At 49.1% G+C, this 25805-nt stretch overlaps 1 protein-coding gene and 1 long non-coding RNA gene across 3 annotated transcripts in view; one reads left to right on the plus strand and one right to left on the minus strand.

The window, feature by feature from the left end:
• Window positions 1-689: 689 nt before the first annotated feature.
• LOC311510456 (putative adhesion G protein-coupled receptor E4P) lies at window positions 690-20386 on the plus strand (the record flags this gene model as incomplete). Its single annotated transcript, XM_084610120.1, is given in 14 exon segments — window positions 690-1010; window positions 12406-12583; window positions 14546-14670; window positions 15372-15587; window positions 15626-15675; window positions 16384-16519; window positions 17006-17089; window positions 17091-17181; window positions 17184-17233; window positions 17235-17261; window positions 19209-19256; window positions 19798-19889; window positions 20157-20280; window positions 20282-20386. Coding segments are annotated over 14 exon segments (1647 nt in total).
• A 373-nt stretch (window positions 20387-20759) lies between these two features.
• LOC311510769 overlaps window positions 20760-25805 on the minus strand; it is a 44002-nt gene continuing 38956 nt past the window's right edge. For both annotated transcript variants that reach the window (XR_014709136.1, XR_014709137.1), the window contains 2 exons: window positions 21922-22026; window positions 20760-21137 (listed from right to left, as the gene is read on the minus strand). This is a non-coding gene — a long non-coding RNA (uncharacterized lncRNA). The remainder of the gene's footprint in view (window positions 21138-21921; window positions 22027-25805) is intronic.

The following is a 25805-nucleotide window of genomic DNA, read 5'->3' on the forward strand; positions in this document are numbered from 1 at the left end:
AACCTAATTGCCTTCTATGATGAGATAACTGGCTCTGTGGATATGGGGAAACCAGTGGATGTGATATATCTTGACCTTAGCAAAGCTTTTGATACAGTATTTTTGCCAGAAAGTTAAAGAAGTATGGACTGTATGGACGGACTATAAGGTGAATAGAAAGCTGGCTAGATTGTCGGGCTCAATGGGTAGTGATCAACGGTTCGATGTCTAGTTGGCAGCCAGTATCAACCCAAACACCCGAACCCAGACCTGAGCAGCACCCAGATACCCGCAACTCAGAGAACCGCACCTGTAACTCCCCACCCAATCATCCACAGGGCACGCTTCTCGGGGAGCCTTGAGCCTGGTGGGCCCAGACTATCATCGGAGCCTACCTCTAGAAGCAGTGCCTCTGCCAGCACATTGAGACATGGGGCCCTGCTTCACGTGTGGCCATTTCGGACACTTACAGCACTAATGTCCTGAGATGGATTGTAGCTTTGGCCAGGTCTGCACCAGGGAATCCCAGACCCGCAAGCCATCCTCCCCGAAGCTGACAACGCCAGTGGAAGTAGGCCCCAAGCCAGTCACGGCCCTCCTGGATTCAGGATGTGGGCACACCCTCATATGGCAGGGAGTCATCCCGAACCCAAAAAGGACCGACGGAGAGATTTGACTCCAGTATGGTCACGGAGACATAAAGTGTACCCATGGGTCCAGGTACCCACGGGTCCAGGTTGGGTGACACGATATCAGCTGATCAACGGAAAGAAGCTCAGTGCCTCCTGGAAGCCTTCCAGAAGACTTGCACCACACAGCCTGGCCAGACCACCATCGTACGGCACACGATCCAGTCAACCCCGGGACAGGTGGTCCGGGAAGCGGCCCGCCCCCTCCCATGGCAGATGCAAGAGATCATGGAGAAGGAAGTCCAAACAATGGTAGAACTGGGAGTCATTGAGTGGCGCAGCCCCATTGTACTGGTCCCAAAACCTGATGGGAGCCATCACCTCCGTATCGACTTTCAGAAGGTAAATGCAGTCTCGATGTTTGACGCCTATCCGATGCCCCAGATTGATGAGCTCCTTGACCATCTGGGAACTGTGAATTACATCACCACACTTGATCTCACAAAAGGGTATTGGCAGATCTCCCTGGACCTTTGTGTTCCAGAGAGAAGACAGTGTTCGCCACCCGAACGGGGCTGTATCAATTTGTCTGGATGCTCTTCGGCCTCCATGGGGCCCCGGCTCCCTTTCAGAGCATGATGGATCACCTCCTGACTCTGCATACCTAAGCAGCTGCTTACCTAGACAACATTGTTATCAATAGTCCCCACTGGGAAGAACACTTAGCCTGGGTAGCAGCTGTCCTGCAGACCATTCAGAAAGCAGGCCTCATGGCCAACCCGAAGAAATGTTGGATTGGATGGCAGGAAACTACCTACCTGGGTTATACCCTAGGGTGAGGCCTCGTACTGCCCCTTGTAGGGAAAGTTCAAGCCCTGCAGGCCTGCCCAGTGCCAACTACAAAATGGCAGGTACAGCAGTGTTTGGGCGTAGCAGGATACTATTGACGCTTCATCTCCCAGTTCACATCCATCACGGCTCTTTTAACTAAGGACAGCCCACATCGAGTACATTGGTCTGTGGAATGCGAAGAGGCATTCCAAACCTTCAAGGAGAGCCTGTGTCAGGAACCTGTACTATTTAGCCCCAATTTTGACAAGAGTTCCTGGTCCAGACGGATGCTTTGGAGGTGTGGCTGGGGGCGGTCTTGTCCCAGGAGGTGGATGGGGAGGAGCACCCTGTCCTCTACATTAGCCGGAAGCTCTTCCCCAGAGAATGCCACGATGCGATTTATAGAAAAGGAGACCCTCACCATCAAATGGGTGATTGAGGTCCTTAGATACTATCTTTTTGGGAAACCCTTCATTCTGATAACCGATCATGAGCCCTTAGGGTGGTTGGGCAACATGAAAACTGCCAACACACAGCTGATGAGATGGTATCTCACCTTGCCGCAGTATGCCTTCATGACCCTGCCTTGTTGAGACAGATATGCAAGCCTGCTGCAACACAGACCCAGGGTCTGAACCACACCCCCAAAGCTGCAGACTTAACTGAAAACAGCTTAAGAAGTGCTCCTGTCTCCAGCACCCAGACACCCAGCTCCCAATGGCATCCAAACCCCAAATAAATCTGTTTTTCATCTGTATAAAGCTTATACAGGGTAAACTCATAAATTGTCCACCCTCTATAACACTGACAGAGATATGCACAGCTGTTTACTCCCCCAGGCATTAATTACTTACTCTGGGTTAATTCATAGATTCATCGATACTAAGGTCAGAAGGGACCATTATGATCATCTAGTCTGACCTCCTGCACAATGCAGGCCACAAAATCTCACCTACCCATTCCTGCGATAAACCTCTCACCTATGTCTGAGCTATTGAAGTCCTCAAATCGTGGTTTAAAGACTTCAAGGAGCAGAGAATCCTTCAGCAAGTCACCCGTGCCCCATGCTACAGAGGAAGACGAAAAACTTCCAGGGCCTCTTCCAATCTGCCCTGGAGAAAAATTCCTTCCCGACCCCAGATATGGCGATCAGCTGAACCCTGAGCATATAGGCAAGATTCACCAGCCAGATACCCAGGAAAGAATTTTCTGCAGTAACTCGGATCCCACCCCATCTAACATCCCCTTTGGGCCTGTTTACCATGAATATTTAAAGATACAGACTCCTGTAGCGGCACGGGAGCCAGCAAACAGAGCTGTAAACAGGGGAGTTTCAGGGGGAGTTTGTAAGGGTAGTTTGTGTTTGTGGTGCTTGTTTGGGGTTTGTTTTTGCTGTGGGGGGTGGTGTTTTGGTGTGGTTTGTGTTTCCCAGATTAACAGGATTTAGGTAGGAAGGCGATGACAGACACAGAAGCAGCAGTGGGAGTGACCCAGGCAGTGGAAGACACAATGAAGATGACTGGATGTGGGAAGCTGCGGTATGTACTTGGTCCTGGAGGGAGTACCTGGTAAGAGTTTTTGTCTGCATGAAATGCCATCTGAGAGAGCTGATGGAGGAAAAGATCTGAGGTTTGGAGATGCAGGTGGAAAGTCTGGTTGAGTTTAGAAAGGAGTTCGAGCAGATTATGGAGCAAAGACATGAGGTATCTGAAAAGAAAAGCTCAGACCTGCAGATGGAAGCAGGACTGAGGAATTCTGAGAGGAGACTGCTGAGTGAGGAAAGTGGTCAGTGGAAGCATGTGACTAAAAGAACCAGGCAGAGGAAAAGATGGGCTAGTGAAGGAGAAATAGAGCTCAAGAACAGGTTTGCAGAGTTGGAAAATGAAGAAGGGGCTCAGCAGGTAGTCACTGAAGGTGGAAGGGCGAAGAAAGAAGAGAAGAGCGGCTAGGAAAAGGGGAAGAGTCAATGGAGACAACACCAAATATGAGCCCCAGGAGGATACAGGATGGGTTGAAGAGGATTACAAGGGAGAATAGGAATGGGAAGAACTTGCAGCCAGAGGGAACAGGGGATAGACTGGAGAATAGCACTGTCACCAGGAAAAGGCAGGTCTATGTGATCGACTCTTTACTGAGAAGAATAGACAGGCCTGTAACTAGAGCTGATCCAGAGAATAGAAGAGTATTAAGAGAGACTATGCTAGGCTGGGGAAGATGCTTAAGGAAATCGAGGCTCAGGTGATCTTTAGTGGGATTCTGACTGTTCCTAGAGAAGGGCAACAAAGGTGTGACAAGATTATGACTATCAACAGATGGATTAGGCAGTGGTGCTATAAGGAGGGCTTTGGGATGTATGGCCACTGGAAGGCATTCATGGACAGAGGACAGTTCTCTTGGGATGGACTTCATCTGAGTAAGGAAGGAAATAGACTTTGAGGATGGAGGCTGAGACAACTGATTAAGACAGCTTTAAACTAGGAATTTGGGGGAGATGGTTGGGAGATGTCCAGGTAATCTCTATGCTGGATTTTAGCATTGAGGGGGAAGAAAACGAAGTAAGAAAGGATACAGCCATGGGTAGGAGAATGGGCATAAGGAGGAAGGGCAGTGTGGATACCAGTCTAATAGGTTATACTGGCTGTAGAATGACCGTGCCTAATAGAGTACAGAATGTGAGCGAGGCCAAACGGCAAAAATTAAGATGTTTGTACACCAATGCGAGGAGCCTAGGTAACAAAATGGAGGAACTAGATCTACTGGTTCAGGAAGTGAAACCAGATATTATAGGGATAACAGAAACATGGTGGAATAGTAGTCAGGACTGGACTACAGGTATTGAAGGGTATGTGCTGTTAGGAAAGATCGAAATAAAGGTAAGGTAAAGGTGGAGTTGTAGCATTGTATATCAATGATGAGGTAGAATGTAAAGCAATAAGAAGCAAAGGAATGGATAAGACGGAGTCAGTCTGGGCAAAAATTACATGGGGGAAGAAAACTACTAGAGCCTCCCCTGGGATAGTGCTTGGGGTGTGCTATAGACCGCCGGGATCTAATTTGGATATGGATAGAGCCCTCTTTAATATTTTTAATGAAGTAAATACTAATGGAAACTGAGTGATCATGGGAGACTTTAACTTCCCAGATATAGACTGGGGGACAAGTGCTAGTAATAATAATAGGGCTCAGATTTTCCTAGATGCGATAGCTGATGGATTCCTTCATCAAGTAGCTGCTGAACTGACTAGAGGGGATGCCATTTTAGATTTGGTTTTGGTGAGTAGTGAGGACCTCATAGAAGAAATGGTTGTAGGGGACAATCTTGGTTCAAGTGATCATGAGCTAATTCAGTTCAAACTGAACGGAAGGATTAACAAAAATGAATCTGCAACTAGGAGGAGGCCTGGGATTACTTTAAATCAAAGCTGCAGAAGCTATCGGAAGCCTGCATCCCAAAAAAGGGGAAAAAATTCACAGGCAGGAGTTGTAGACCAAGCTGGATGAGCAAGCATCTCAGAGAGGTGATTAAGAAAAAGCAGAAAGCATACAGGGAGTGGAAGATGGGAGGGATCAGCAAGGAAAGCTACCTTATTGGGGTCAGAACATGTAGGGATAAAGTGAGACAGGCTAAAAGTCAAGTAGAGTTGGACCTTGCAAAGGGAATTAAAACCAATAGTAAAAGGTTCATAGCCGTATAAGTAAGAAGAAAACAAAGAAAAAATCTAAACACTGAGGATGGAGTGGAGGTCAAGGATCATCTAGGCACAGATTAATAAACACAAGTGATTTTATTAAATATAAAAAGTAGGATGCAAGTGGTTTCAAGTAATAACAGACAGAACAAAGTAAGTGACCAAACAAAATAAAACAAAACATGCAAATCTAAGCCTAATACATTTAAGAACCTTAATACAGGTAAATCTCACCCACAGAGATGTTCCAATAAGCTTCTTTCACAGACTAGACTCCTTCTTAGTCTGGGCCCAATCCTTCCCCCAGTACAGACCTTGTTAGTTCCAGCAGGCATCTTATGTGAAAAGCAGGGGATTCCACATGACTGGGATCCCTTTGTTCTGTTTGCATCTTTAACTGGATGCAACCTAGTTACAATGTCACCAGGCTTGCAGGTAAACAGAGCCATCTACAGTCAATTATTCTAATTAATGGGAGCCATCAAGATTCCGAGCCATAATTAATGGCCCACACTTTGAAGTCCCATTGGAATTATTCAGAATTATACTTCATATTTCTAGTTTTAGATACAAGAATAATACATAGAAATAGGATGAACACACAGTAGATTATAAGCTTTGTAATGATACACATTGAAACACAAAAAGAAAAGGAGTACTTGTGGCACCTTAGAGACTAACCAATTTATTTGAGCATGAGCTTTCGTGAGCTACAGCTCACTTCATCACGGCTGTTACATTGAAACACGTTCACAATGAAACCCACAAAAGAAAGGAAATAAAAAGCACAGCCAGTTCCCATGACATGGCTCCAACTTCTCCAACACAGTCACACTGTGTTATTACCACAGCTTCCGTGCCCCACAAGCCCCCCCCCGAAATGCCAGCCTTTCATCAGCTGGGTGCACTCAGTGCTCCCGACACAACCAGCCACTGCATCGAACATCCACAACACTAGTGCTGCTGGGGAAGAACTGCTCTGGCGCGGGGACAGTTAGAGTGCATGGTCCACGTTGTGTGGGGGACGTGTAGCTCAGCCTATGCTGGGAGCCTCACTAGCCCTTTCAGTCTGGGCTTGGTCTCCTACACCAGCTCAGTGTTTTGGCTCAAACAGCCTCTGTGCTGAGCCTGAGTTTAACTCCCCCAGGTTAGACATAGAACACTTTTCAAGAGCTTCCTCATTCTCATTAATCACCCCATCTCGTCCCTGCACTAGTTCTGGGCATGATCCTATGCCTGAGTGTGTGGAAGTTCATCATACAGGGCCAGATCCTCAGAGGGTGTGAATGGGTGTGTTGACTCCAATGGAGCTTTGCCCATTTACACCAGCTGGGGATCTGGCCCCGTTGACTCCAATGGAGCGATGCTGGTTTACACCAGCTGGGGATCTAGCCCCGTTGACTCCAATGGAGCTTTGCCCATTTACACCAGCTGGGGATCTGGCCCTGTTGACTCCAATGGAGTGATGCTGGTTTACACCAGCTGGGGATCTGGCGCATTGACAATCTGCTTCTTGAAGGAGACAGTTGCAGATGTAAGCTAGAACCAACACCTTCTCACTGATAAGGAGCCACACTGCCATCTGGATGAAGGTCTGGCTTTTTATTAAGATATGTTATGTTCCAGAAAGTGTATTCCTGGGTTTAGGAGAGTGTATATAAGTGACCTAAGCATTATATTTGTACTGCCTTAGGATGAATAGTTAAAGACACCAAGACACTGAAATCTCAGTCCATTCTGATGGTAAGCAATGCTCAGTCTGGGCATTACGTACATTCCGTTGAGGCCAGGACTCAAATGGTGCTGAGCCCTCTGCACTGTGGTAAATTTCACCCATGAGGAATAAGTTACTTGGGGAAGCAAATGATTATGAGGTGCCCAGGCTGGGCGGTGAGGTGGGGCAGCAGGAAGTGTGAGCAAGGCAGGGTGGGAAGATAGCTCTTTCCTGTCTGCAATACTTTTGGCTGATATGATGGCATGTAACAAGATGTGCATCAGGTTGGCTTCCTGTGTTGTTTTTCTGAGATAAGGGATCTGCAAAGCTCAGAAGCCTCAGCGCTCTTCCTTTCCTGATAGCCTCTGAGTCGCCGTGGGAAGCCGAGGTGACAGGACTCTGTCCAGTGAGTGGAATGAAGTCAGTGGGATGAATTCAGGGATGGATTAGGAGAGTCCAGAAGGGTCTAAGTTGATGTAATTTACAATTACTTCTGCTCCCTCCAATATGAATGTTCCACCATCTGAGATACTGTCCTGACAGTGAAACCTTAGATTCACCGGCCTAGATTCTCTGGTGTATCTGTGCCAAGAGGAATTGTTCAGAGTCACAGATTTTAAGGCCAAAAAGGATCATTAGATCATCAAGTCTCCTCTCCTGTGTAACACAGACAATAGAATTTCATCCAGTTACCCTCTATTCAGCCCAGAAGGAGGTGCTTGAGTAAAGCATCTTCCAGAAAGGCAGCCAGTCTGGATTTGAAGACTCAGGAGCTGGCAAATTCCCCTCTTGATCTTCATTTTGATTTGCTAAACAGATTGAGCTCTCACTGTCAGGCATTTCTTCAGCTCTTCAATCATTTTTGTAGCTCTTTTCTGCACCCTTTCCAATTGTTCAACATCCCTTTCCAAATGGGACCTCAGAATGGGAGGCAGTATTCCAGTTTATGCCTCCTCAATGCCATATGCAAAGGTGAAATCACCTCCCTGCTCCTACTCACTCCTGGGATCACTGCTCAGTCCCTCACCTGTTGGTTGGGAGTGAGTGCCTGTGGTACTTACTCCTTGTGAAGTAGCCAGCCCTGGAGCAGGAATTGGTTTAGTGGCTGTTTGCTCCGTTTCTAGGTGCTGCTTTGTTTTTTCTGTTAAACACACTCTTCTGAGCTGCAGGTCTCACTAGGCAGACCCCAGCCACCAGTTTTCGTGTACTGCATGTTGGGTAATAACAGGAGAGGATTCCATGCTTGTAAAACTAAACTGCTTTTTTATCAAGACAACTATTTCAGATGTGTGACCACCACAGCTAGAATTCCAGCCATGTGCGCACAGACTGACTTCCAGGTGCCTGGAAGGAGAAAGTAGTTAAGGACATTGAGGTCAATGGTAATTAGGACAAAATACAACATGGTTTTACAAAAGGTAGATCGTGCCAAACCAACCTGATCTCCTCCTTTGAGAAGGTAACAGATTTGTTAGACAAAGGAAATGCAGTGGATCTAATTCACTTCAATTTCAGTAAGGCATTTGATACGGTCCCACATGGAGAATTATTAGCTATACTGGAAAAGATGAGGATCAATATGAAAATTGAAAAGTGGATAAGGAACTGTTTAAAGGGGAGACTACAACGGGTCAAACTGAAAGGTGAACTGTCAGGCTGGAAGGAAGTTACTAGTGGAGATCCTCAGGGATCGGTTTGGGGACCAATCTTATTTAATCTTTTTATTACTGACCTTGACACAAGAAGTGGGAGTGTGCTAATAAAGTTTGCGGATGACACAAAGCTGGGAGGTATTGCCAATACAGAGGGGGACTGGGATATCCTACAGGAAGATCTGGATGACCTTGTAAACTGGACTAATAGTAATAGGATGAAATTTAATTGTGAAAAGTGCAAGGTCATGCATTTAGAGATTAATAACAAGAATTTTTGTTCTAAACTGGAGACGCATCACTTGGAAGTAACAGAGGAGGAGAAAAACCTCGGAGTATTGGTTGACCACAGGATGACTATGAGTCGCCAATGTGATGTGGCCATGAAGAAAGCTAATGCGGTCCTGGGATGCATCAGTTGACGTATTTCCAGAAGAGATCAGGAGGTGTTAGTACCGTTATACAAGGCACTGGTGAGGCCTCAACTGGAATATTGTGTGCAGTTCTGGTCTCCCATGTTTGAGAAGGATGAATTCAAACTGGAACAGGCACAGAGAAGGGCTACTAAGATGATCCGAGGAATGGAAAACCTGTCTTATGAAAGGAGACACAAAGAGCTTGGCTTGTTTAGCCTGACCAAAAGAAGGTTGAGGGGAGATATGATTGCTCTCTATAAATCAGTGGGATAAATATCAGGGAGGGAGAGGAATTATTTAAGCTCAGTACCAATGTGGACACAAGAATAACTGGCCATCAGGAAGTTTAGACTTGAAATTAGATGAAGGTTTCTAACCATCAGAGGAGTGAAGTTCTGGAATAGCCTTCCAAGGGGAGCAGTGGAGGCAAAAGACATATCTGGCTTCAAGACTAAGCTTGATAAATTTATGGAGGGGATGGTAGGATGGGGTAGCCTAATTTAGCAATTAATTGATCTTTGACTATTAGCGGTAAATATGCCCAATGGCCTGTGATGGGACACTGGATAGAGTGGGATCCGAGTTACTACAGAGAATTCTTTCCTGGGTGTCTGGCTGCTGAGTCTTGCCCACATGCTCAGGGTTTAGCCATATTTGGGGTCGGGAAGGAATTTTCCTCCAGAGCAGATTGGCAGAGGCCCTGGGGGGTTTTCGCCTTCCTCTGCAGTGTGGAGTACGGGTCACTTGCTGGAGGATTCTCTGCACCTTGAAGTCTTTAAACCACGATTTGAGGACTTCAATAGCTCAAAGTTAGGTCAGAGGTTTGTTACAGGAGTGGGTGGGTGAGATTCTGTGGCCTGCGTTGTGCAGGTCATCAGATTAGATGATCATAATGGTCCCTTCTGACCTTAAAGTCTATGAGACTCCTCCAAACTCCAAGTTCCATGTGTTTGCTAGAAAGTTTGTGAGGTTCTGAGTGTCCCCTGGGAAACGCGGAGTTTCCTTCACTCAGAAGGAATTGAGGTTGCTCACCAGTGCCTCCTGGAGGTGATTGGCCCCTCTCAGGGTAGGGCTAGCCTTGGGCAAGTATAGCAAAAAACAGATGTGACTATTCTTGCATCACTTCACAACCCTTTTGATTCAGGAGCTTTCGGGAGAGTGAGGCCATGACACTTCTGCTTTCCATTGACTTGGCTGAGATCAACAGTGAGAGAAGAATGGGGCCCAATGTGATGCTGCATCCATTAGCACCTGATGATAGCAGACACCATCCAAGGTGATGGGGCAAAAGAAGAGCCCCTCAGGTCCCCATCCCTGTTCTCCAGCCCCACAGAGACTCCTGACCTGAGGGGTTGGCTCATGATAGACTGGAGAGATCTCTGCTCCGACCGGGGTCACTCATCAACATGGATTTCATCCCATCACACCCTGCAATCCCCCTCCCTCCAACTGCAGCAGCAGAAAGAGGCTGACACCTGCCCGGGAGCCCAGGATCCTGAATCCCAAAGCCGTGTCCCCCCAGGCATCCTGCTTCCTGTGCAAACCCTCTGCACTGGCTCCACCTCCCCGGGTTTCCAGCTGGTTTCACTGTCTCCAGCTCACCGGAAAGCCCCTCTGGGTCCTTTCTAATTGACTTCTCAGGGCCCTGGACACCTGGGTTCCATGTCCCAGGTCAGTGCAGCTGGGCTATAAAAGGGAATGTCTTTGTGCTTGTGTAAGAGGACTGTTGCCCCCTTACCAACATTCAATGGGGGTGTTTTAGTTGCTAGCTCCCAGTACTAAAAAGGGGGAAGGGTTGATGGGGAATCAGGACCCTGAGACTGACAGTCCCCAGGAACAATGGGGAGAGGCCAAGGCTCCAGGTCAGCCTGAATGACTGGGCGAGCAGGCTAATCAGGGAGTCAGGAGGCCAGGGAGGTCCCATCCTCCTCATGAGCTGGAATTGCCTGGTCGGACAGAGTGGGGCCGAGCTAAGGAGAAAGCAGGGGCCCAAGGTAAGCTGGGGAGCAGAGCTGTGCCAGATCCAGAGGGACCAGAAAAGCAGCCCAGAGAGAGCAGACCCTGTCCTGGGAGCAGAGCTGCAGCCCCAAAGCCAGAGGCACAGCCCAGAGAGAGCAGACCTGTCCTGGGAGGAGAGCTGCAGCAACCAGAGCCAGAGGGGCCAGAAAATTAGCCCACGAAGCAGGTCAGTGCTGGGAGCAGAGTCACAGAAGCAGCCTGCAGAGCAGACTTGTCCTGGGAGCAGAGCTGCAGCAACCAGAGCCAGAGGGACCAGAGAAGCAGCCCAGGGAGCTGGAGGCAGAGCAGCAGCAGTGCAGAGACCGAGTGGTGGAACTGGGGCTGGAGCAGTCCGGAGCAGGGTGCGGTGAGCAGCTGGGGAGACAGAGGGGGACCCTAGAGAGGTGCAGGAACTTCTCTCTGCAGGTACCTTTGAACTGATCATTCATTTGTTGGGTGTTTTGCTCAGTGTTTCTGCCAACACTACAGAAACGTCGAGACTAAAAGCTTTGGTGTTTGTATTACGGTAGTGCCTAGAAGCACCAGCCAAGATCAGCTCCCCATTGTGCTAGGCCCTTCCAAAGAGTGAGTCACAGACACTGCTTGTCCTCAAGCGCTTGCAAACCAAATAGAGGAAGGATGATTATCCATGCTTTGCTTAAGAGGAAACTGAGGTGCAGAGAGATTATGGGATCGGCCCAGGAGCACCCAGAGTCAACATCAGAGCCAGGAGCTGAACCCAGATCTCCTGAGTACCAGTCCTGTGCCTTACCCCCAAAGCCATTGTCCTTCAGCATGGGCCAGACCTGACTAAACTGAAAGGAAACCTACTTATCAGAAAGGTCAGAAATGCACAGCTCAGGCACCAACAAGCTTAACTCTGCCCTTCCAGTGACGCCAAATCACCAATCTTGCCTTTTTGTTTGTACCTTTCATAGCTGGGGCCCAATCCTGAAAAGCTCTATGCCTACGGTTAGGGTTGGCAGGATCAGGCCTCTGCATGCGTCTATGCCAAATGGCAATGAGGAGACACCTGCCTCAGTTCTGCACTGCCCTCCGGTGCCTGCAGAACTCACCCTTTGCCCTGGGTCTCTCTGCAGGGAGAGATGAGCAGCAGCAGCTGTGGGGTTTACTCTTTCATGAATTCAACTGTAAAGATTTTCATATCCACATGTGGAGTGTGGCGTTACCATTACAGGTGAGAGGGTCTGCCCTGGGTGTGCCCCAGAGCCCAGTGACCCCTTAGTTCATGTAGGGGTCTCACAGCAGGAAGAGGTGCAGATAGATACTCTTCAGAAAATATCTATGCTTTCCACTGGGGATGTGTGTGTGCATGCACGCTCTAGTGGTGAGTGTACATTGGTGTGCAGCACCCCTAGCTGGGAAAGGCCAGTCTGACCCCCAGTGTCCCCAAGCAACGTCACTGACCCCACACGGGATGTGGCACTGGAGCCCCCAGATTCCTCACTCACAAGGTGTGTCTTGCCCCATCGCTAGGAAGCAACTCACCCTTTCGACTCCCTCCTGAACAGCAGCTCCCTCCGGGCCGGTGCCAGCAAGGGAGAGGTGGCATCGGCTGTGACGCTCCTGATGCAGGCCGTGAAACAGGCCATGCTGGCCACTCTGCTCCGGTCTCCAGAGATGAACACTCAGAACGGGAGGACAGGATCTACAGGTGAAGGGGCCATCTGGCTCTCAGCTGCTGTGGGATAGAAGATTATACAGTGCATTCAATACAGACACAGAACAGCACTGCCCCCTGCCCCAGGAATTTTAATCCAGCCCAGCCAGTGCCCTGAGGTGTATCAGAAAATGCCTGAGGTTTTCAATGCAATACTTGCAGTCTGCCCCTAGGGTCAGCTATGCTGAGCCAGGCACTTCTCCCCCCATTCTGCCCCCACCCCAAACGCCACTCCACCAGCTGGGTGAGTGCAGAGGGGATGCAGCCAGAATGTGGGGAGGGGATACGTGGAGATGGGCCAAGGGGAGGCAGAGAGGGGGAGCCCCAAACCATCCCCTTCCCCAACAGGGAAGAACCCCAAAAACCTTCACACACCAGGCAGAGTGGGAGAGGGGTAAGGATCTGGGCAAGAATGGACAGATTCCTGGGGAAGTGGTTTCAGTGTGGGGAGCTCTGTCACTTCCTCTCCCACCTCCCCTCCCACCAGGTACTGAGACTCACGTGTCACAGGGTACTGCAGTGCAGACAGCGGGGCCTCAGGCTGAGAGCTCAGGAGGAGACGATGGACATTCCCTGTGATACAGTCACCATGGCAACAACACAAGGTACAATCCAGGAGATGGAGATGCCCAGGGACCAAACTGCAGCACAGAGCGATTCTCAGGCACCAAACCCCCGTCCTGGTTCTATTCTTGCTCTGTCCCCGTGGATCCCCAGGCCAGGAGCCTCGTCTCTGGCTCCAGCACTAGTGGGGACCTTGCTGACTGTGCCAGTAGTTCTCAGGCTGTTGGCCATGGGACTGTGCAGACGCCTTCATTTCTGCTTGTCTCACAGAGGTGGGGGCTCCGAGGGGAGATGGCTCAGCAGAGGGCCTCTGTGGTATGAATGGAAAGGGGAGGGGATTCTTAGCCCAGCTAAACCCCAGGCTGGAGATGAGCATCTCCCTGGGTGGGAACCAGAATAACATTTCCCCTCAACTCCCACTTTCAGGCTCATACGACCTAACTGAGAGTTTGTCTACATGGCAAGATGCTGCACTGCAAGCCAGGTTGTGAATCTCCAGCGTACCAGCTTGCGGGTCAGTAAAATCCCCTGTCAGCATTGCTGCAGTTCAGCGTGCTACAGCAGTGCCTGCAAGGGATGTTATTGCGCAGCAAGCTGGTGCGCCATAGATTCTCCACCTCGCTTGCAGCACAGTAACTTGCAGAGTAGACAAGTCCTGATACTGCTCCCGAATCCTCCAGCACCAGGGAAAGCTCCTCCCTGACCAACTTCTCTGCTTGTCTTCACTGAGAAGTCACGTCTTCGCCTCGGCTTTCTGCAGCTTAATGTTTCCAAGATGGAATGCTTCTCTGGCCTCAGACCGGGGAGGTAGCCTGCTCCAGTGATTAGGCAGGACTCCTGAGTTCGATGCCCATTTCTGCCACAGTATCACTGGTCATTGGGTGTCTAATAGAGTTTAAGGCCAGAAGGAACCATTGGATCATCTGGTCTGACCTTCTGCATAGAACTGGCCCCGTGAATTGAGCCCAATAACTTGTGTTTGTCTAAATTGCCTGGTGCCTTCCAGAAGGGCAGTCGGTCTGGATTTGAAGACAGCATGGGGTGGAGAATCCACTGCTTCCCTTGGGAGTTTGTTCCAATGGTTAATCGCTCTCGCTGTGGTGTCTGATTTCCAGTTTCATTTTGTCTGGCTTCAGCTTCCAGATGTTGGTGGTTCTTCTGCCCCCCACAGAGACAAGAACAGACTTCTCTCACCCGACATCTCCAGGGGCCCCAAATTCCAGCTACATGGAGACAAACCACCACTGAACAGCTCACCAAGTCCCTCTAACTCCAACCATAGGCTCTGCAACTATGCTCTCTGAAATTCCCTGTTAGCTGCACCTGGCTGGCTCTTTCTTCAACTTCAGCATCCCTATGTCCAGAACGAGGTATCATCTCCTGTTCCAACAGGTTTCACGGCTGTTGCTTGTATTACTTATTCCACCCTGGACTCCATCATTAACAAGACATTTCTCAGTGAGGGGAATCTACCAGCTGGTGAGAAGCGGAGGAATGTTCAGCTGAACTCCAGGGTGGTGAGTGGGGCCATTGGAGATGGGAGACCCCTTCACCTCTCCAGAGCTGTGAACTTGACCCTGCACCAGAGAGAGGTGTGGGCATCCCCTCACTTTGCTCCCTGTCTGGGACTCACCTGCTGAGCCTTTGGATTGTTCTTCCTTTCTGGGCTCCCACTGTGTCTGAGAAGTGGAGAGACCTCCTTATTCCTGATGCACTGGATCTGTTTTACTGGGGGAGGTAACAATGGTTAACCCCGTGTGACACGGTGCAATGATTCATCGTGGAAAGTGCTCCAGGGTACCAGCTCTGCCTGGATCACCCCTGATCCAAACTAATGAGAAAGCAGCTTCCTATACCTTATGCGGTTCAGGGAATCAGCATGAAACAGTGCTTTCTTTGATACAGAAATCAGTTTGCAGGGGGAGTTGTACCCCTGCCCTCTGCTGGATGGAAGGAAAAAGGCTTGGCCATGTGCCACATGCCCTGTAGTCCGCTAGCTAACAAGGGCTCTCAGGTAGCAGGGCCTTTGCTTTTAGAGCTCTGGGATCGGAGTTCTCTCTCCACTGTCATCATCAAATGACCCATGGGCACTGGGTGCTGCATGGGGAGAGCCATGGAGCACTACGTGGCCTTGGGTTTGTTACTGCGTGGAATATAGACACACAATAACAGAAACAACATCATCTCTGTGATCTCATGAGGATGATAATGGTGCTATTGTGTTTCCAGGCAAAGACAGCCAAGGAAGAGGCTCCCTGCATCCACTGGGGAAGGCACCTGGTCTCCAGCCGGCTGCACCGCTCTGCACACAAACAGCACTCACACCACCTGCAGTTGTGACCATCTCTCCAGCTTCGCTCTCCTTATGGGTCCCACAACAGTGCAGGTATCTCACTCTCAGACTCAGCTCAGAGGCCTGGACCCTGAGCCATTGGTGGCTTTGCTGGGGTAATGTCTGAGTAGGAACCTCAGGATCTCACCATCCTCACCTTCCTCCTCTGCCGCTCCATCCACAATGTCATGTGGCAAAGCTCTGACCTTGTCTCAGCGAGTCCTGTGCTTCCTGGCGGATTACGCTAGCCTCAGAGGCTCACTGTGACCCTCTACATAGCCCTTCTCCCTCTAGAGGCAAAGGTCACAGCCTACTGAGCCATTTTCATCATAAGCCAACAAGAAAGGTGAGGAGAAGCTACACTCCCTCACACAGTCTCTGTTGTCTCCCAGTCTCAGTGATTAGTCAGGGAAGGGATGGGGAAGCCTGGGCCCACCCTCTACTCCAGGCTCCTGATAGTAGCAGCTCTTGGTAGCTGACTTTTTGGAAACAGGACAAGTACGATTCCCTAGGCCACTTCCCCACAGCAGCCCCCACTTCCTCAATATCTACATCACGCTTACCTCAGGGCCTCCTTCCTTGTGCCTGACAGGGTTTGTACTGCTCCATTTCTCCAGCAGCGCAGCTTCCTCCTATAGCTCCTGACACATGCGCCCCCACCTGACTGGGAGGCTTTTAACTAGTTTCAGCCAGCCCCTGATTGGCTTCAGGTGTCCCAATCAACCTAGCTATCTTACCTGCTTTCTGGAAGGATCTTAATTGGCCCCAGGTGCCTTAATTGATCTGGAGCAACTGCCATTTGCTTACCCTGGTAACAGGGATTTGTTTAGCCTGGGGCTAATATATCTTTCTCCCACTACTTTCCTATAGCCAGCTGACCTTGCCCCATCACAGTCAGCACCTCTCTCCACCTGCAGCTCTACCTCTGCCTCTTCCTGGCCTACCTGCTCTTCCTCACTGTGGTGACCCGCACCTGCAGTCGTATACAGCCTGATTCTCCCCTGCTCTGTTTCTCCACTCGCAGCAGGGCTGGGGTGTGTGGCTTTGAACCCCTTTGTGCTTCCTGGATTCTGGCTGTGCAGGACACAGAGGGGATTCCCGGGGGGATGTTTCCACCCCATGTTAAGCCCCTTCAAACTGGGCACAGTGGCCTCAGTCTCCCCATCCCCAGGAGTTTGGCCAGTTCTCTGCCCATGTCACAGGAGAGGAATTGAGGCAGAGGGAGACTAAGTGATTTGCCCACTATCCCAGGGAATCTGTGGCAGGGCTGGGAACAGAACCAGGATCCCCTGAGCCCTGCTCCCTGCTCTAACCACTAATCTCTGCTCCCTTCCTGCTTCAGCAATGTGCAGCCATAGGACCCTCCATAGACCGAGGAACCTGCCGTCTCTGGGTCACGGAGCACTATAACTGGAGATCTGTGCTAACAAGAATCCCACCCTGACCCCCTGACAGGTCTCCCCCAAACTCAGCATTTCCCTTCCCCACTGCAGTGTCCCTGGGTTCTCTATCTCCCCCTGGTGGCATGTGCTGTCATTGCTGGCTTCCTACACTACCTCTTCCTGGCCTGCTTCACCTGGATGTTCCTGAAGGGCCTGCACCTCCTTCCTCACCATCAGGAAACTGAAGGTCATGAATTACACCAGTACCAGCCGGTTCAAGAAGAGATTCATGTACCCTTTCGGCTATGGATTTCCAGCCTGGTGGTGGCTATTTCTGCAGTATTCAACCCAGATGGCTACGAAACTCTCTGACAGTAAAGGCAGACCCTCCCCAGTGACACTAAGCTGCCCCGAGTGCTATAGATGAGTTGCCCAACTGCCATACATCCACAGACCTCACCCCACTAATGATCCTAACTGGACGCCTAGGTCCCAGGCTGGGTTTGTGGTGCTGGTGGATAGGAAACCAACAACTTTCTTCCTGTGTACAAAGCCCTTAGGATCCCCTCTTCCTTCTCCCTCCTCTAACATGAGGAACTTCCACTAAAAAGGGTTTGCCTTCTTCTAGACACTCCTGGCGATATCCTCGGATGGTGTAAAACAGGTAGCTCCGCTGCTTTCAATGCAGCTAAGCTGATTTACATCAGCTGAGTATCTGGCTCTCCATCAATACTGCAGCATCTGCCAGAGAGAGAGTAATCTGCATACTCTGTTGGCACCAGCAGGCCAGACTTGCTCACATCTCTCTCTAATCTCTCTCTATCCCCGCAGGTTCTTATTCCACACCCATCACCATGGTATCTGAGCTCTGAGTGTTTACACCTGTGTAAATCAGGATTAACTCCATGGATTCTTGTGGCGTGTCTTTGGATTTACACTGGTATAACTGGGGCCCACACCTGGCTCTGGGACTGTGTTCAAGGTTTTCAGTCTAATCCATTTTTTGTTTCAGGACACAATCCCCATGTGACATTGTACCCCATAATGCTTTATAGAAATATGCTTATGAATGTATATATGACATTACTGGAATATGTTTTTTGCTACATATGCCATGTAACATATCTTTGCAAAGGCTATGTTCTACTGAATGTTTCTTCCTATTCGTATGCATGTATCATTTTTATATAAAAAGTTATGAGCGTTGGCTCTATGCTTGTATTTAAAGTGTTTGCTGTAGGAAGCATTTAAAACAGATGTGGTCAACATACTGTGAAGTGGTTATTCAAGTAATTAGGAGTACTTAACTAACAACGAACACTGAAAGATGCCAATCCACAGCTGAGTTTCCTGGGAATGTTCAAACTAACATGTAGTCAATGGTGTCGGCCGGTAAAGAACTGAGTCATGCTTGGACATGTGACTTGCCCATGTGACTCCAAAACTCCATCTTGTAGCTGTGATTCTGCATAGTAAAACACAAGGGGTTTCCACCCATAAGAGAGACTATGTAAGACCCTTGGAAACCCCTCCATTTTGTCTTCATCTGGCTCAAGAGAGAGCTTCTCCACCCTGAAAGAAACTGGAACAAAGGACAGTAACTACAGGGGTATGAGTGATTGCTGGACCCAGACTAGGAAGGAGTCTAGTCTGTCAAAGAAGCTTATTGGAACATCTCTGAGAGTGAGATTTACCTGCATTTAGTTTCCAACTGTATTAGGCTTATACTTGTGTGTTTCTGTTTTATTTTGCTTGGTAATTCACTTTGTTCTGTCTGTCATTACTTGGAACCACTTAATCCTACTTTTTTATATTTACTAAAATCACTTTTTACTTATTAATTAACCCAGAGTATGTATTAATACTTGGGAGGGCATACAGCTGTGCATCTCTCTCTATCAGTGTTACAGAGGGCGAACAATATATGAGTTTACCCTGTATAAGCTTTGTACGGAGTAAAACGGATTTATTCGGGGTTTGGATCCCATTGGGAACTGGGTATCTGGGTGTTGGAGACAGGAGCACTTCTTAAGCTGTTTTCAGTAAAGCCTGCAGATTTGGGGGGACGTGGTTTGGACCTCGGTCTGTGTTTGTAGCAGGCTAGTGTGTCTGGCACAAACAGGCAAGGCACTGAAGTCCCAAGATGCCAGGGAAAATGGGCTCAGAGGTAGTCACAGCACATCAGGTGGCAGTTCCCAAAGGGGTTTCTGTGACCCAACCCGTCACACCCCATCTCTGCTCCAGTGGCTGAAAAGGGGTAATAGACTCTCATTAATGTCACTCAGCTGGGATAATGCGCTTTTTCTTCCTCCCTGCCTGTACCTGCTGGCTCAGCCTGTAGAGAGCCTGTCATTGGAGCTTCCTGGGTCCAGTCTGTGCCATAATCCCAGAAACCAGTGGGAGCTTACCTTGAGGACAGCAAGAGTTTGGTCTAGTCCAGTTACTGACGCAAGGAATGAGGAAGGGAGGGGCTGCACCATGCAAGTGTTTGGTGGGGGAAAGGATCTACATTGGGTGGAGTGAAGATGACAAAAGTCCATGCGGTTTCTTCCCAGAGCCCGGGATGGGGAGATTAGTTGCAGCCTGAAAGTGGCAGGGAAGAGCCTAAAGACAGGCGCTGGAAACTCTGACTCAGATCCTGCTCTCAGTTACATTGGCGTAAACTGAGCCCGCTGGAGTCACTTCATTTTTAACTCTAAGCAGAATCTGGCCTCTGTGATCCCATTGATCCATCTCAGCCCTGGCTGTGCCATCAGCTCCGTGCATGGGGAGGGACCGAGAGCTGCCAGAGGATATTACAGAAGAGGGGATCAATGGTCCCTGGTTCTGCAGTGTTCAGATCTCTCCCCTGGGATCGTTCTCTGCCTCAGCTCAAGTCATTGGCCCTGGATGAAACGTTTCACAAGAAATATTTTCAGCTGTTTCCACAGATAAATGTGACGTTCTTTGCCCCGACCCAGTGGATCTTGAGAAACAGACTCTCCTCCCTCGGCGCAGATGTGTCCACTCTCAGAGACCATAGTTGAGAAGGGAACAAAGCAACCCTGGAGGGTCAAATGCCTTGGTTTGGAAGGTCCTTGGCATGCGGAGGGTGTGAGGGATTGCAGGAGGGGAACAGCATATCTAGGATCTATGGGAACAAATTCCCAATGTGTTCTCATTGACAGTAGCCCTGTCCCACACAGGAAGCAGGGGCTGGTAGCTCTACACCACTCTGCCCAGATCCTCCTGACCCAATTGCTCTCCATAGGGTTATTGTAACGGGATCTCTCCATCTGCCTGTATCCAGGTTACTGACCTTTAAAGCTATTGCCCAGCTCTTCCTTCTGGGCTGCACATGGAGCTTTGGTCTCCTCCAAGTCGGCCCAGCAGTCCCCATTGTCAACAGCCTGCAGGGAGCCTTCATCTTCCTGGGTGCAGTGTCTCCTCAATCGCCAGGTAACGTCAAGAGCATTTAGTGGTGCAGTGACATCGCTGAAGCTGAAACGCGGTTACAGGCCAGGTCCTCAGCTGGTGTAAACTCGTGCATTTCCAAGGGTCCTTCGGGGCCTTGGGAAGCAGACAATAGCCACGAAGCAGTGTGCCTCAGCCATGCCCTCAGCAGCACCTCCACCCCACCAGTCACAACCCCCATGCCAGGGGCTGGGAGCAAGGCTAATGGAGAGATTTTATGCCAGCTCCACAGCAGCCAGGAAGGACTCCTGCCCAGGAGGGCTAATCACAGGGCCATTGCTGCCCACTTTAAAGCCCCTTTACACTTTTAAGCCAGATTGGCATAAAGAGGCTTTAGAACTGGGCCCTAGGTTTCCCGGACAGGCAGAACCTGACATCAAACTCTCAAACCAAAGAAGCAACCAAGCTCCATAAGCAGGTTATTTTATTATTTACGCATTACAGTGAAACAGCAGAGCTAGCTCACACACACAGCACGCGAGGCCTCTGCAAATCGCCTCCCACCCCCCAACTCCCCCACATGTTGTGCTTTCCCTAAGAAATAACTGCTCTCTGACCTGGGATCTGGCCCTTTAAATCTGGGAGACACAAGCAGCTAAAGCCCTAGGGTGGCCTTTGAATTCAGTAGGAGTTTTGGATTTGGATTAGAGAGAGGATTTTGTCCAATCCCGCTTCCCCTTCCAGGTTTTGTATGTAGTTGGGATGAAGAACCGGCAACTGCCCCGCTGGCACAGCAAAGCCGGCTGTATGATAAACATCGTTGGTTGGAGAGATGATTGTTTCATGGAGATGAAGTGGAGGGCTCTCCACAACTCACCTGCCAGCAAAACAAATATACATTGAGTGCCAATCCCATGGGAAAACTCCAGTCAACTTCAATGGGATCAGGACTGGGTCCTCATTCAGGAATAGTGCAGAGTCTGCAAAAATTCAGCCAGCCTCCACTGAAGTGACATCATGTGCAGGAAAATAACTAAACAAATGTAGACAAAGCCCGCTCCCTTCCCCAATCCATGCACAGGTAAGCCATAAAGTAGCACTTAATAGAGGCTGCTCTAAATAAACCAGAAATGTGTACTTCCAGACAAAGGTTGTGGCGTCTCATGCTGGGACTGGAGCAGGGAGATTTTCCCAGATATAAGTTTCCACTTTTCACTCCAGACAAAGCTTCTGGATCCTTTCCCAGTAGAAGAGCCAGAGGAAATTCCATCCAGTGCTAACTCTTCGTTGGCCTGGCTCATCTACACTGGGAAGATTTCCACCCAGGTTTTGGTTTGCAAACTTCCCCAATTGGATAATTACCTGAATTTGTATCCCAGCCCATTCCACAGTGAGTGATGCATGGAGCTTGCAAAGAAGCAAAGGGAAGGGAACGTGGAGGTGCGCAAGAAAAGAGGAGTTCTGTGCTGGGTTCTAGGAGACCTGGGATTCCCCCTTGATTTGGATGCAATTGACTTTCACTAAGACTCCCAGTGCCGTTCTCAGATGGGTTAAAACAAGCATGTGTCACTCAGGGGACAAGGCATCTCAGCAGCTCTGACAGAACCAGATGGATGCGACTTTTGGATGCTGGTATTGGAACAGAATAGAGGATCTCTTACCATCTTGGTGTTGGTAGCGACAGTGGACACAGACGGACTAAACGTTTGAGTTGTGGGGCTGGGTTTTCTTGTGCCTTTAATCCACCTCTTGTATTCCTCTCTCACCTGGAGAATAAGGGACATGGTCACTACATCATGTAACTAACACCCTCAGACATGCTACTGCTAGTCCCGTGAAGTCACTGGGTGGCTGATGACACACCATGGGCGTTACCTGGCGATTGAGGAGACAATGCACCAGGAAGATGAAGGCTCCCTGCAGGCTGTGTGGGACTAAACAGCTGGCACCCGCTTTACTGTGACTTAGGGGTACTGTCAAGATGAACACAATGGCAACTTATGCCTATGAATCCAAAATACAATATTGTGCCCAACCATCTCCCCCACACACACACACCTTAACCTCCCACAGGTGGCTCTTCCAAAGCAAATGGTTCAACCTCTCATTACGGTTTTGTTTTTAATCTCTTCACATGTTTTGTTTTTAATCCCTTCACATCAGGCCCTGGCAATGTGACAATCAAGAGGGAACAGGATATTGGGCTCTCGGGAACCCATCTATGTGGGTCCACAGATAGACAGAGGGGTTGCTACAGAGCAACAGTAAGCCACACTTGCCTTCCTCCTCAATGGATGGCACTTTACCTCGACAGTATCCACAACTACAGGGAAAAGAGATGAGTTTCCTCCCTAAGTAGCACATGGCCCAGCTCTCACTAATAGCACAGACTTGCATTTCTCCTTACACAGCACTACGCACGGGCAGTAAGACCATGGCTTTCTGAAGCCTCAACATTCTGAACTGGTTCCAAAATCTTTTTCCCCTCTCATGTCTCCACCCAGCACTCCCAGCTGGCGGCCCTGATCTTGTTCCTCCCTAACAAACAGATTTCATGATGAGCTAATTGAAAGACAATTTGCATGCCACAATCTGAATGTGCCACAGGACTTACTGCAAGAGCCTCACTGATCTAGCAGTCTCTTCTGTACCAATACTTCCACTGACTTCAGCAGGCTTCGGAACAGACTGCAACTGTCATCTCAAAATCCATCCAGGGACGAAGATGATACACATGGCAGAAAAGTAATTCCCATGATGATCCTTTTCTGCCGTAGACCTCTCCTCTCTCCTAACCTGACCCTTCCTTTGCCACCCTGGCTGTGGTGTGTCTAATTTAAGGTCTGATCCTGCATACCCTTACTCATGCAAAATTGTCCTTATTTTGGCAGATGGTCCCATGGACAACTTTAGGACTCATGAGTAAGGGACTGCTGATGTGAGTTAGGGTTTATCAGCTCCTTGGACAGTGAGACTGTTACTCTCTCGTCAAGCAGAAGGTCACCAAGATAACTTGGAAACCCTACAGTGGCATGTGCTCAGCTGTATTCTAGCAGCACTCTCTGGGGAATCCCACAGGAATTCCCATACAGGAGGCTCACTGGACCCTTCTAGTACAGGGGTGGGCAAACTACAGCCCGCGAGCCAGATCTGGCTCATCAGGGCTTTGGATCCAGCCTGCGAATTGTCACCCCTGTGGTGCCGTGGGCCCCGCACCAATCCCAGAAGCAGCCGGCACCACAGCCCTGCAGCCCCTGGGGGAAGGGGAGAGGAGAGGGCTCCGCACGCTGCCCTCGCCTGCCAACACCGCTCCTCTACCCCTGCCCCCCTGCAGCTCCCATTGGCCAGGAACAAGGAACCATGGCCAATGGGAGCTTTGGGGGAAGTACCCGCAGACGAGGGCAGCGCACGGTGTCCTCTGCCCCCTCCCCTCCAGGGGCAGCAGGGACTTGGTGCCGGCCACTTACGGGAGCGATGCAGGGTTAGGGCAGGCAGGCAGGGAGCCTGTAACAAGGGTTACAAAACTAAGATCAGACCGTTACTTATCTGTAACACGTGTCCACTTCCTCCCCAGCTCTTTCAAAGTCCCCCCACTCCAACCACTTTCTACCCTCAAGTAACCCACAGTAGGGAAATGCAGCTCTCTAGTTATTTTCACATAAGAGAATAAGAATCTACTACTGCTGCACACTAGAGAAGCACATCCTTTAGCTAAAAAGGTACAAGGCTCATGCTTTTAGTGCAAAAGATTCTCGGTACAATCCCTGCTGATGACACACAGTGGATAAATAGCTAAATTCACTCCACACTGCAACCCAACAGCCACCTCTCTCTCTCTCACACATACACACACACAGCAGGAACACACACAGCCCTATCTCAGAAGGAGTCTTATTTCACATGTACAAAATGGAAAATGAGTGCCTAGAAAGGATGAATGACTGCCTTTTCCACGGAAAAGGATCTGGAGGTTATAGTGGATCACAAACAAAAATCTGAATCAACAATGTACTTCTGTTGCAAAAAAAAAAAAAAAAAAACAACCAAACATAATTCTGGGATATATTAACGGAAGAATTGTAAGCAAGACATGACATGAGAAGTAATTCTTCCACTCTACTCAACACTGATAAGGCCTCAACTGGAGTAGTGTGTCCAATTCTGGGCACCACATTTCAGGAAAGATGTGAACAAACTGGAGAAAATCCAGAAGAGAACAATAAAAATGATTAAAGGTCTAGAAAACATGACCTGTGAGAAAAGATTGAAAAAACTGGGGTTGTCTAGTCTGGAGAAGACTGAGGGGAGGGGAGAATGGGGGGAGACACACATGATAACAGTCTTCAAGTACATAAATAGGAGGGTGATAAATTGTTCTTCTTAACTACTAAGGACAGGGCAAGAAGCAATAGGCTTAAATTTCAGCAAGGTAGATTTAGCTGGACATGAGGAAAAACTCCCTTGCTGTAAGGTTAGTTAAGCACTGGAACTAATTACCTAGGGAGCTGTGGGATTTCCATCACTGGATGTTTTTAAGAAGAGGTTAGACAAACACCTGTCAGGGATGGTCTAGATAATATTTAGTCCTACCTTAGTGCAGGGGAATGGACTAGAAGACCTCTTGAGGTCCCTTCAAGTCCTACATTTCTAAGATTCATCACTTCTGTCTTCAGAGGCTTCTAGGGCTGTAAAGGCAGTGTGACATTCTGTACCTCGGGGGAACACTCTGCACCCCCATGTTCATCCTTATAAAATGATTGTGAGGTATCCAATGCAAAGTTTGTCATGTCGGGTGTCTTCAGAAGGCTCATGATGCACTGAGAATTTTTGTTATAGTGATGTTATAGTAATTGTTGTTACAGTAATGTTATAGGTTGTAATTTCATGTATATAGTTATGAGGCTGAAAATGTGTCCTCATGACTTAAAGCAGCCCAGGCAAAACTCTTCAAGAGCAGAGAGGCAGTTCACACCTCATCAGGGCAAGTATGTGACAAACCCAGCCCAGCCTCACAGGAACAAAGGACACTGGCATAGGCAGCAACAAAGGATCTGTTGGGAGGAAACACAAGGAGGCGGGTGCAACTGGGGGAGAGGGGGCCTCCTGATTCATACTGAGAAAGCAGGGCAATCGGCTAGTTATCTTGGTTGCATGTACACAAATGCAAGAAGCATGGGAACAAGCAGGCAGAATTGGAAGTCCTGGCACAGCCAAAGAACTATGATGTGATTGGAATAACAGAGACTTGGTGGGGTAGCTCACATAACTGGAGCATGGCATGGATGGGTATAAACTGTTTAGGAAGGACAGGCAAGGGAGGAAAGGTGGAGGAGTTCCCCTGTATGTAAGAGAGCAGTATGATTGCTCAGAGCTCCAGTATGAAACTGGAAAAAAGCCTGTTAAGAGTCTTTGGGTTAAGTTTAGAAGTGAGAGCAACAAGGGTGATGTCATGGTGGGCGTGTGCTATAGACCACCGGACCAGGAGGATGAGGTAGACGAGGCTTTCTTCGGACAATTAACTGAAGTTTCCAGATCACAGGCTCTG

Source organism: Lepidochelys olivacea, assembly GCF_965140295.1.
Source record: "Lepidochelys olivacea isolate rLepOli2 genome assembly, chromosome: 20".
NCBI lineage: Eukaryota > Metazoa > Chordata > Testudines > Cheloniidae > Lepidochelys > Lepidochelys olivacea.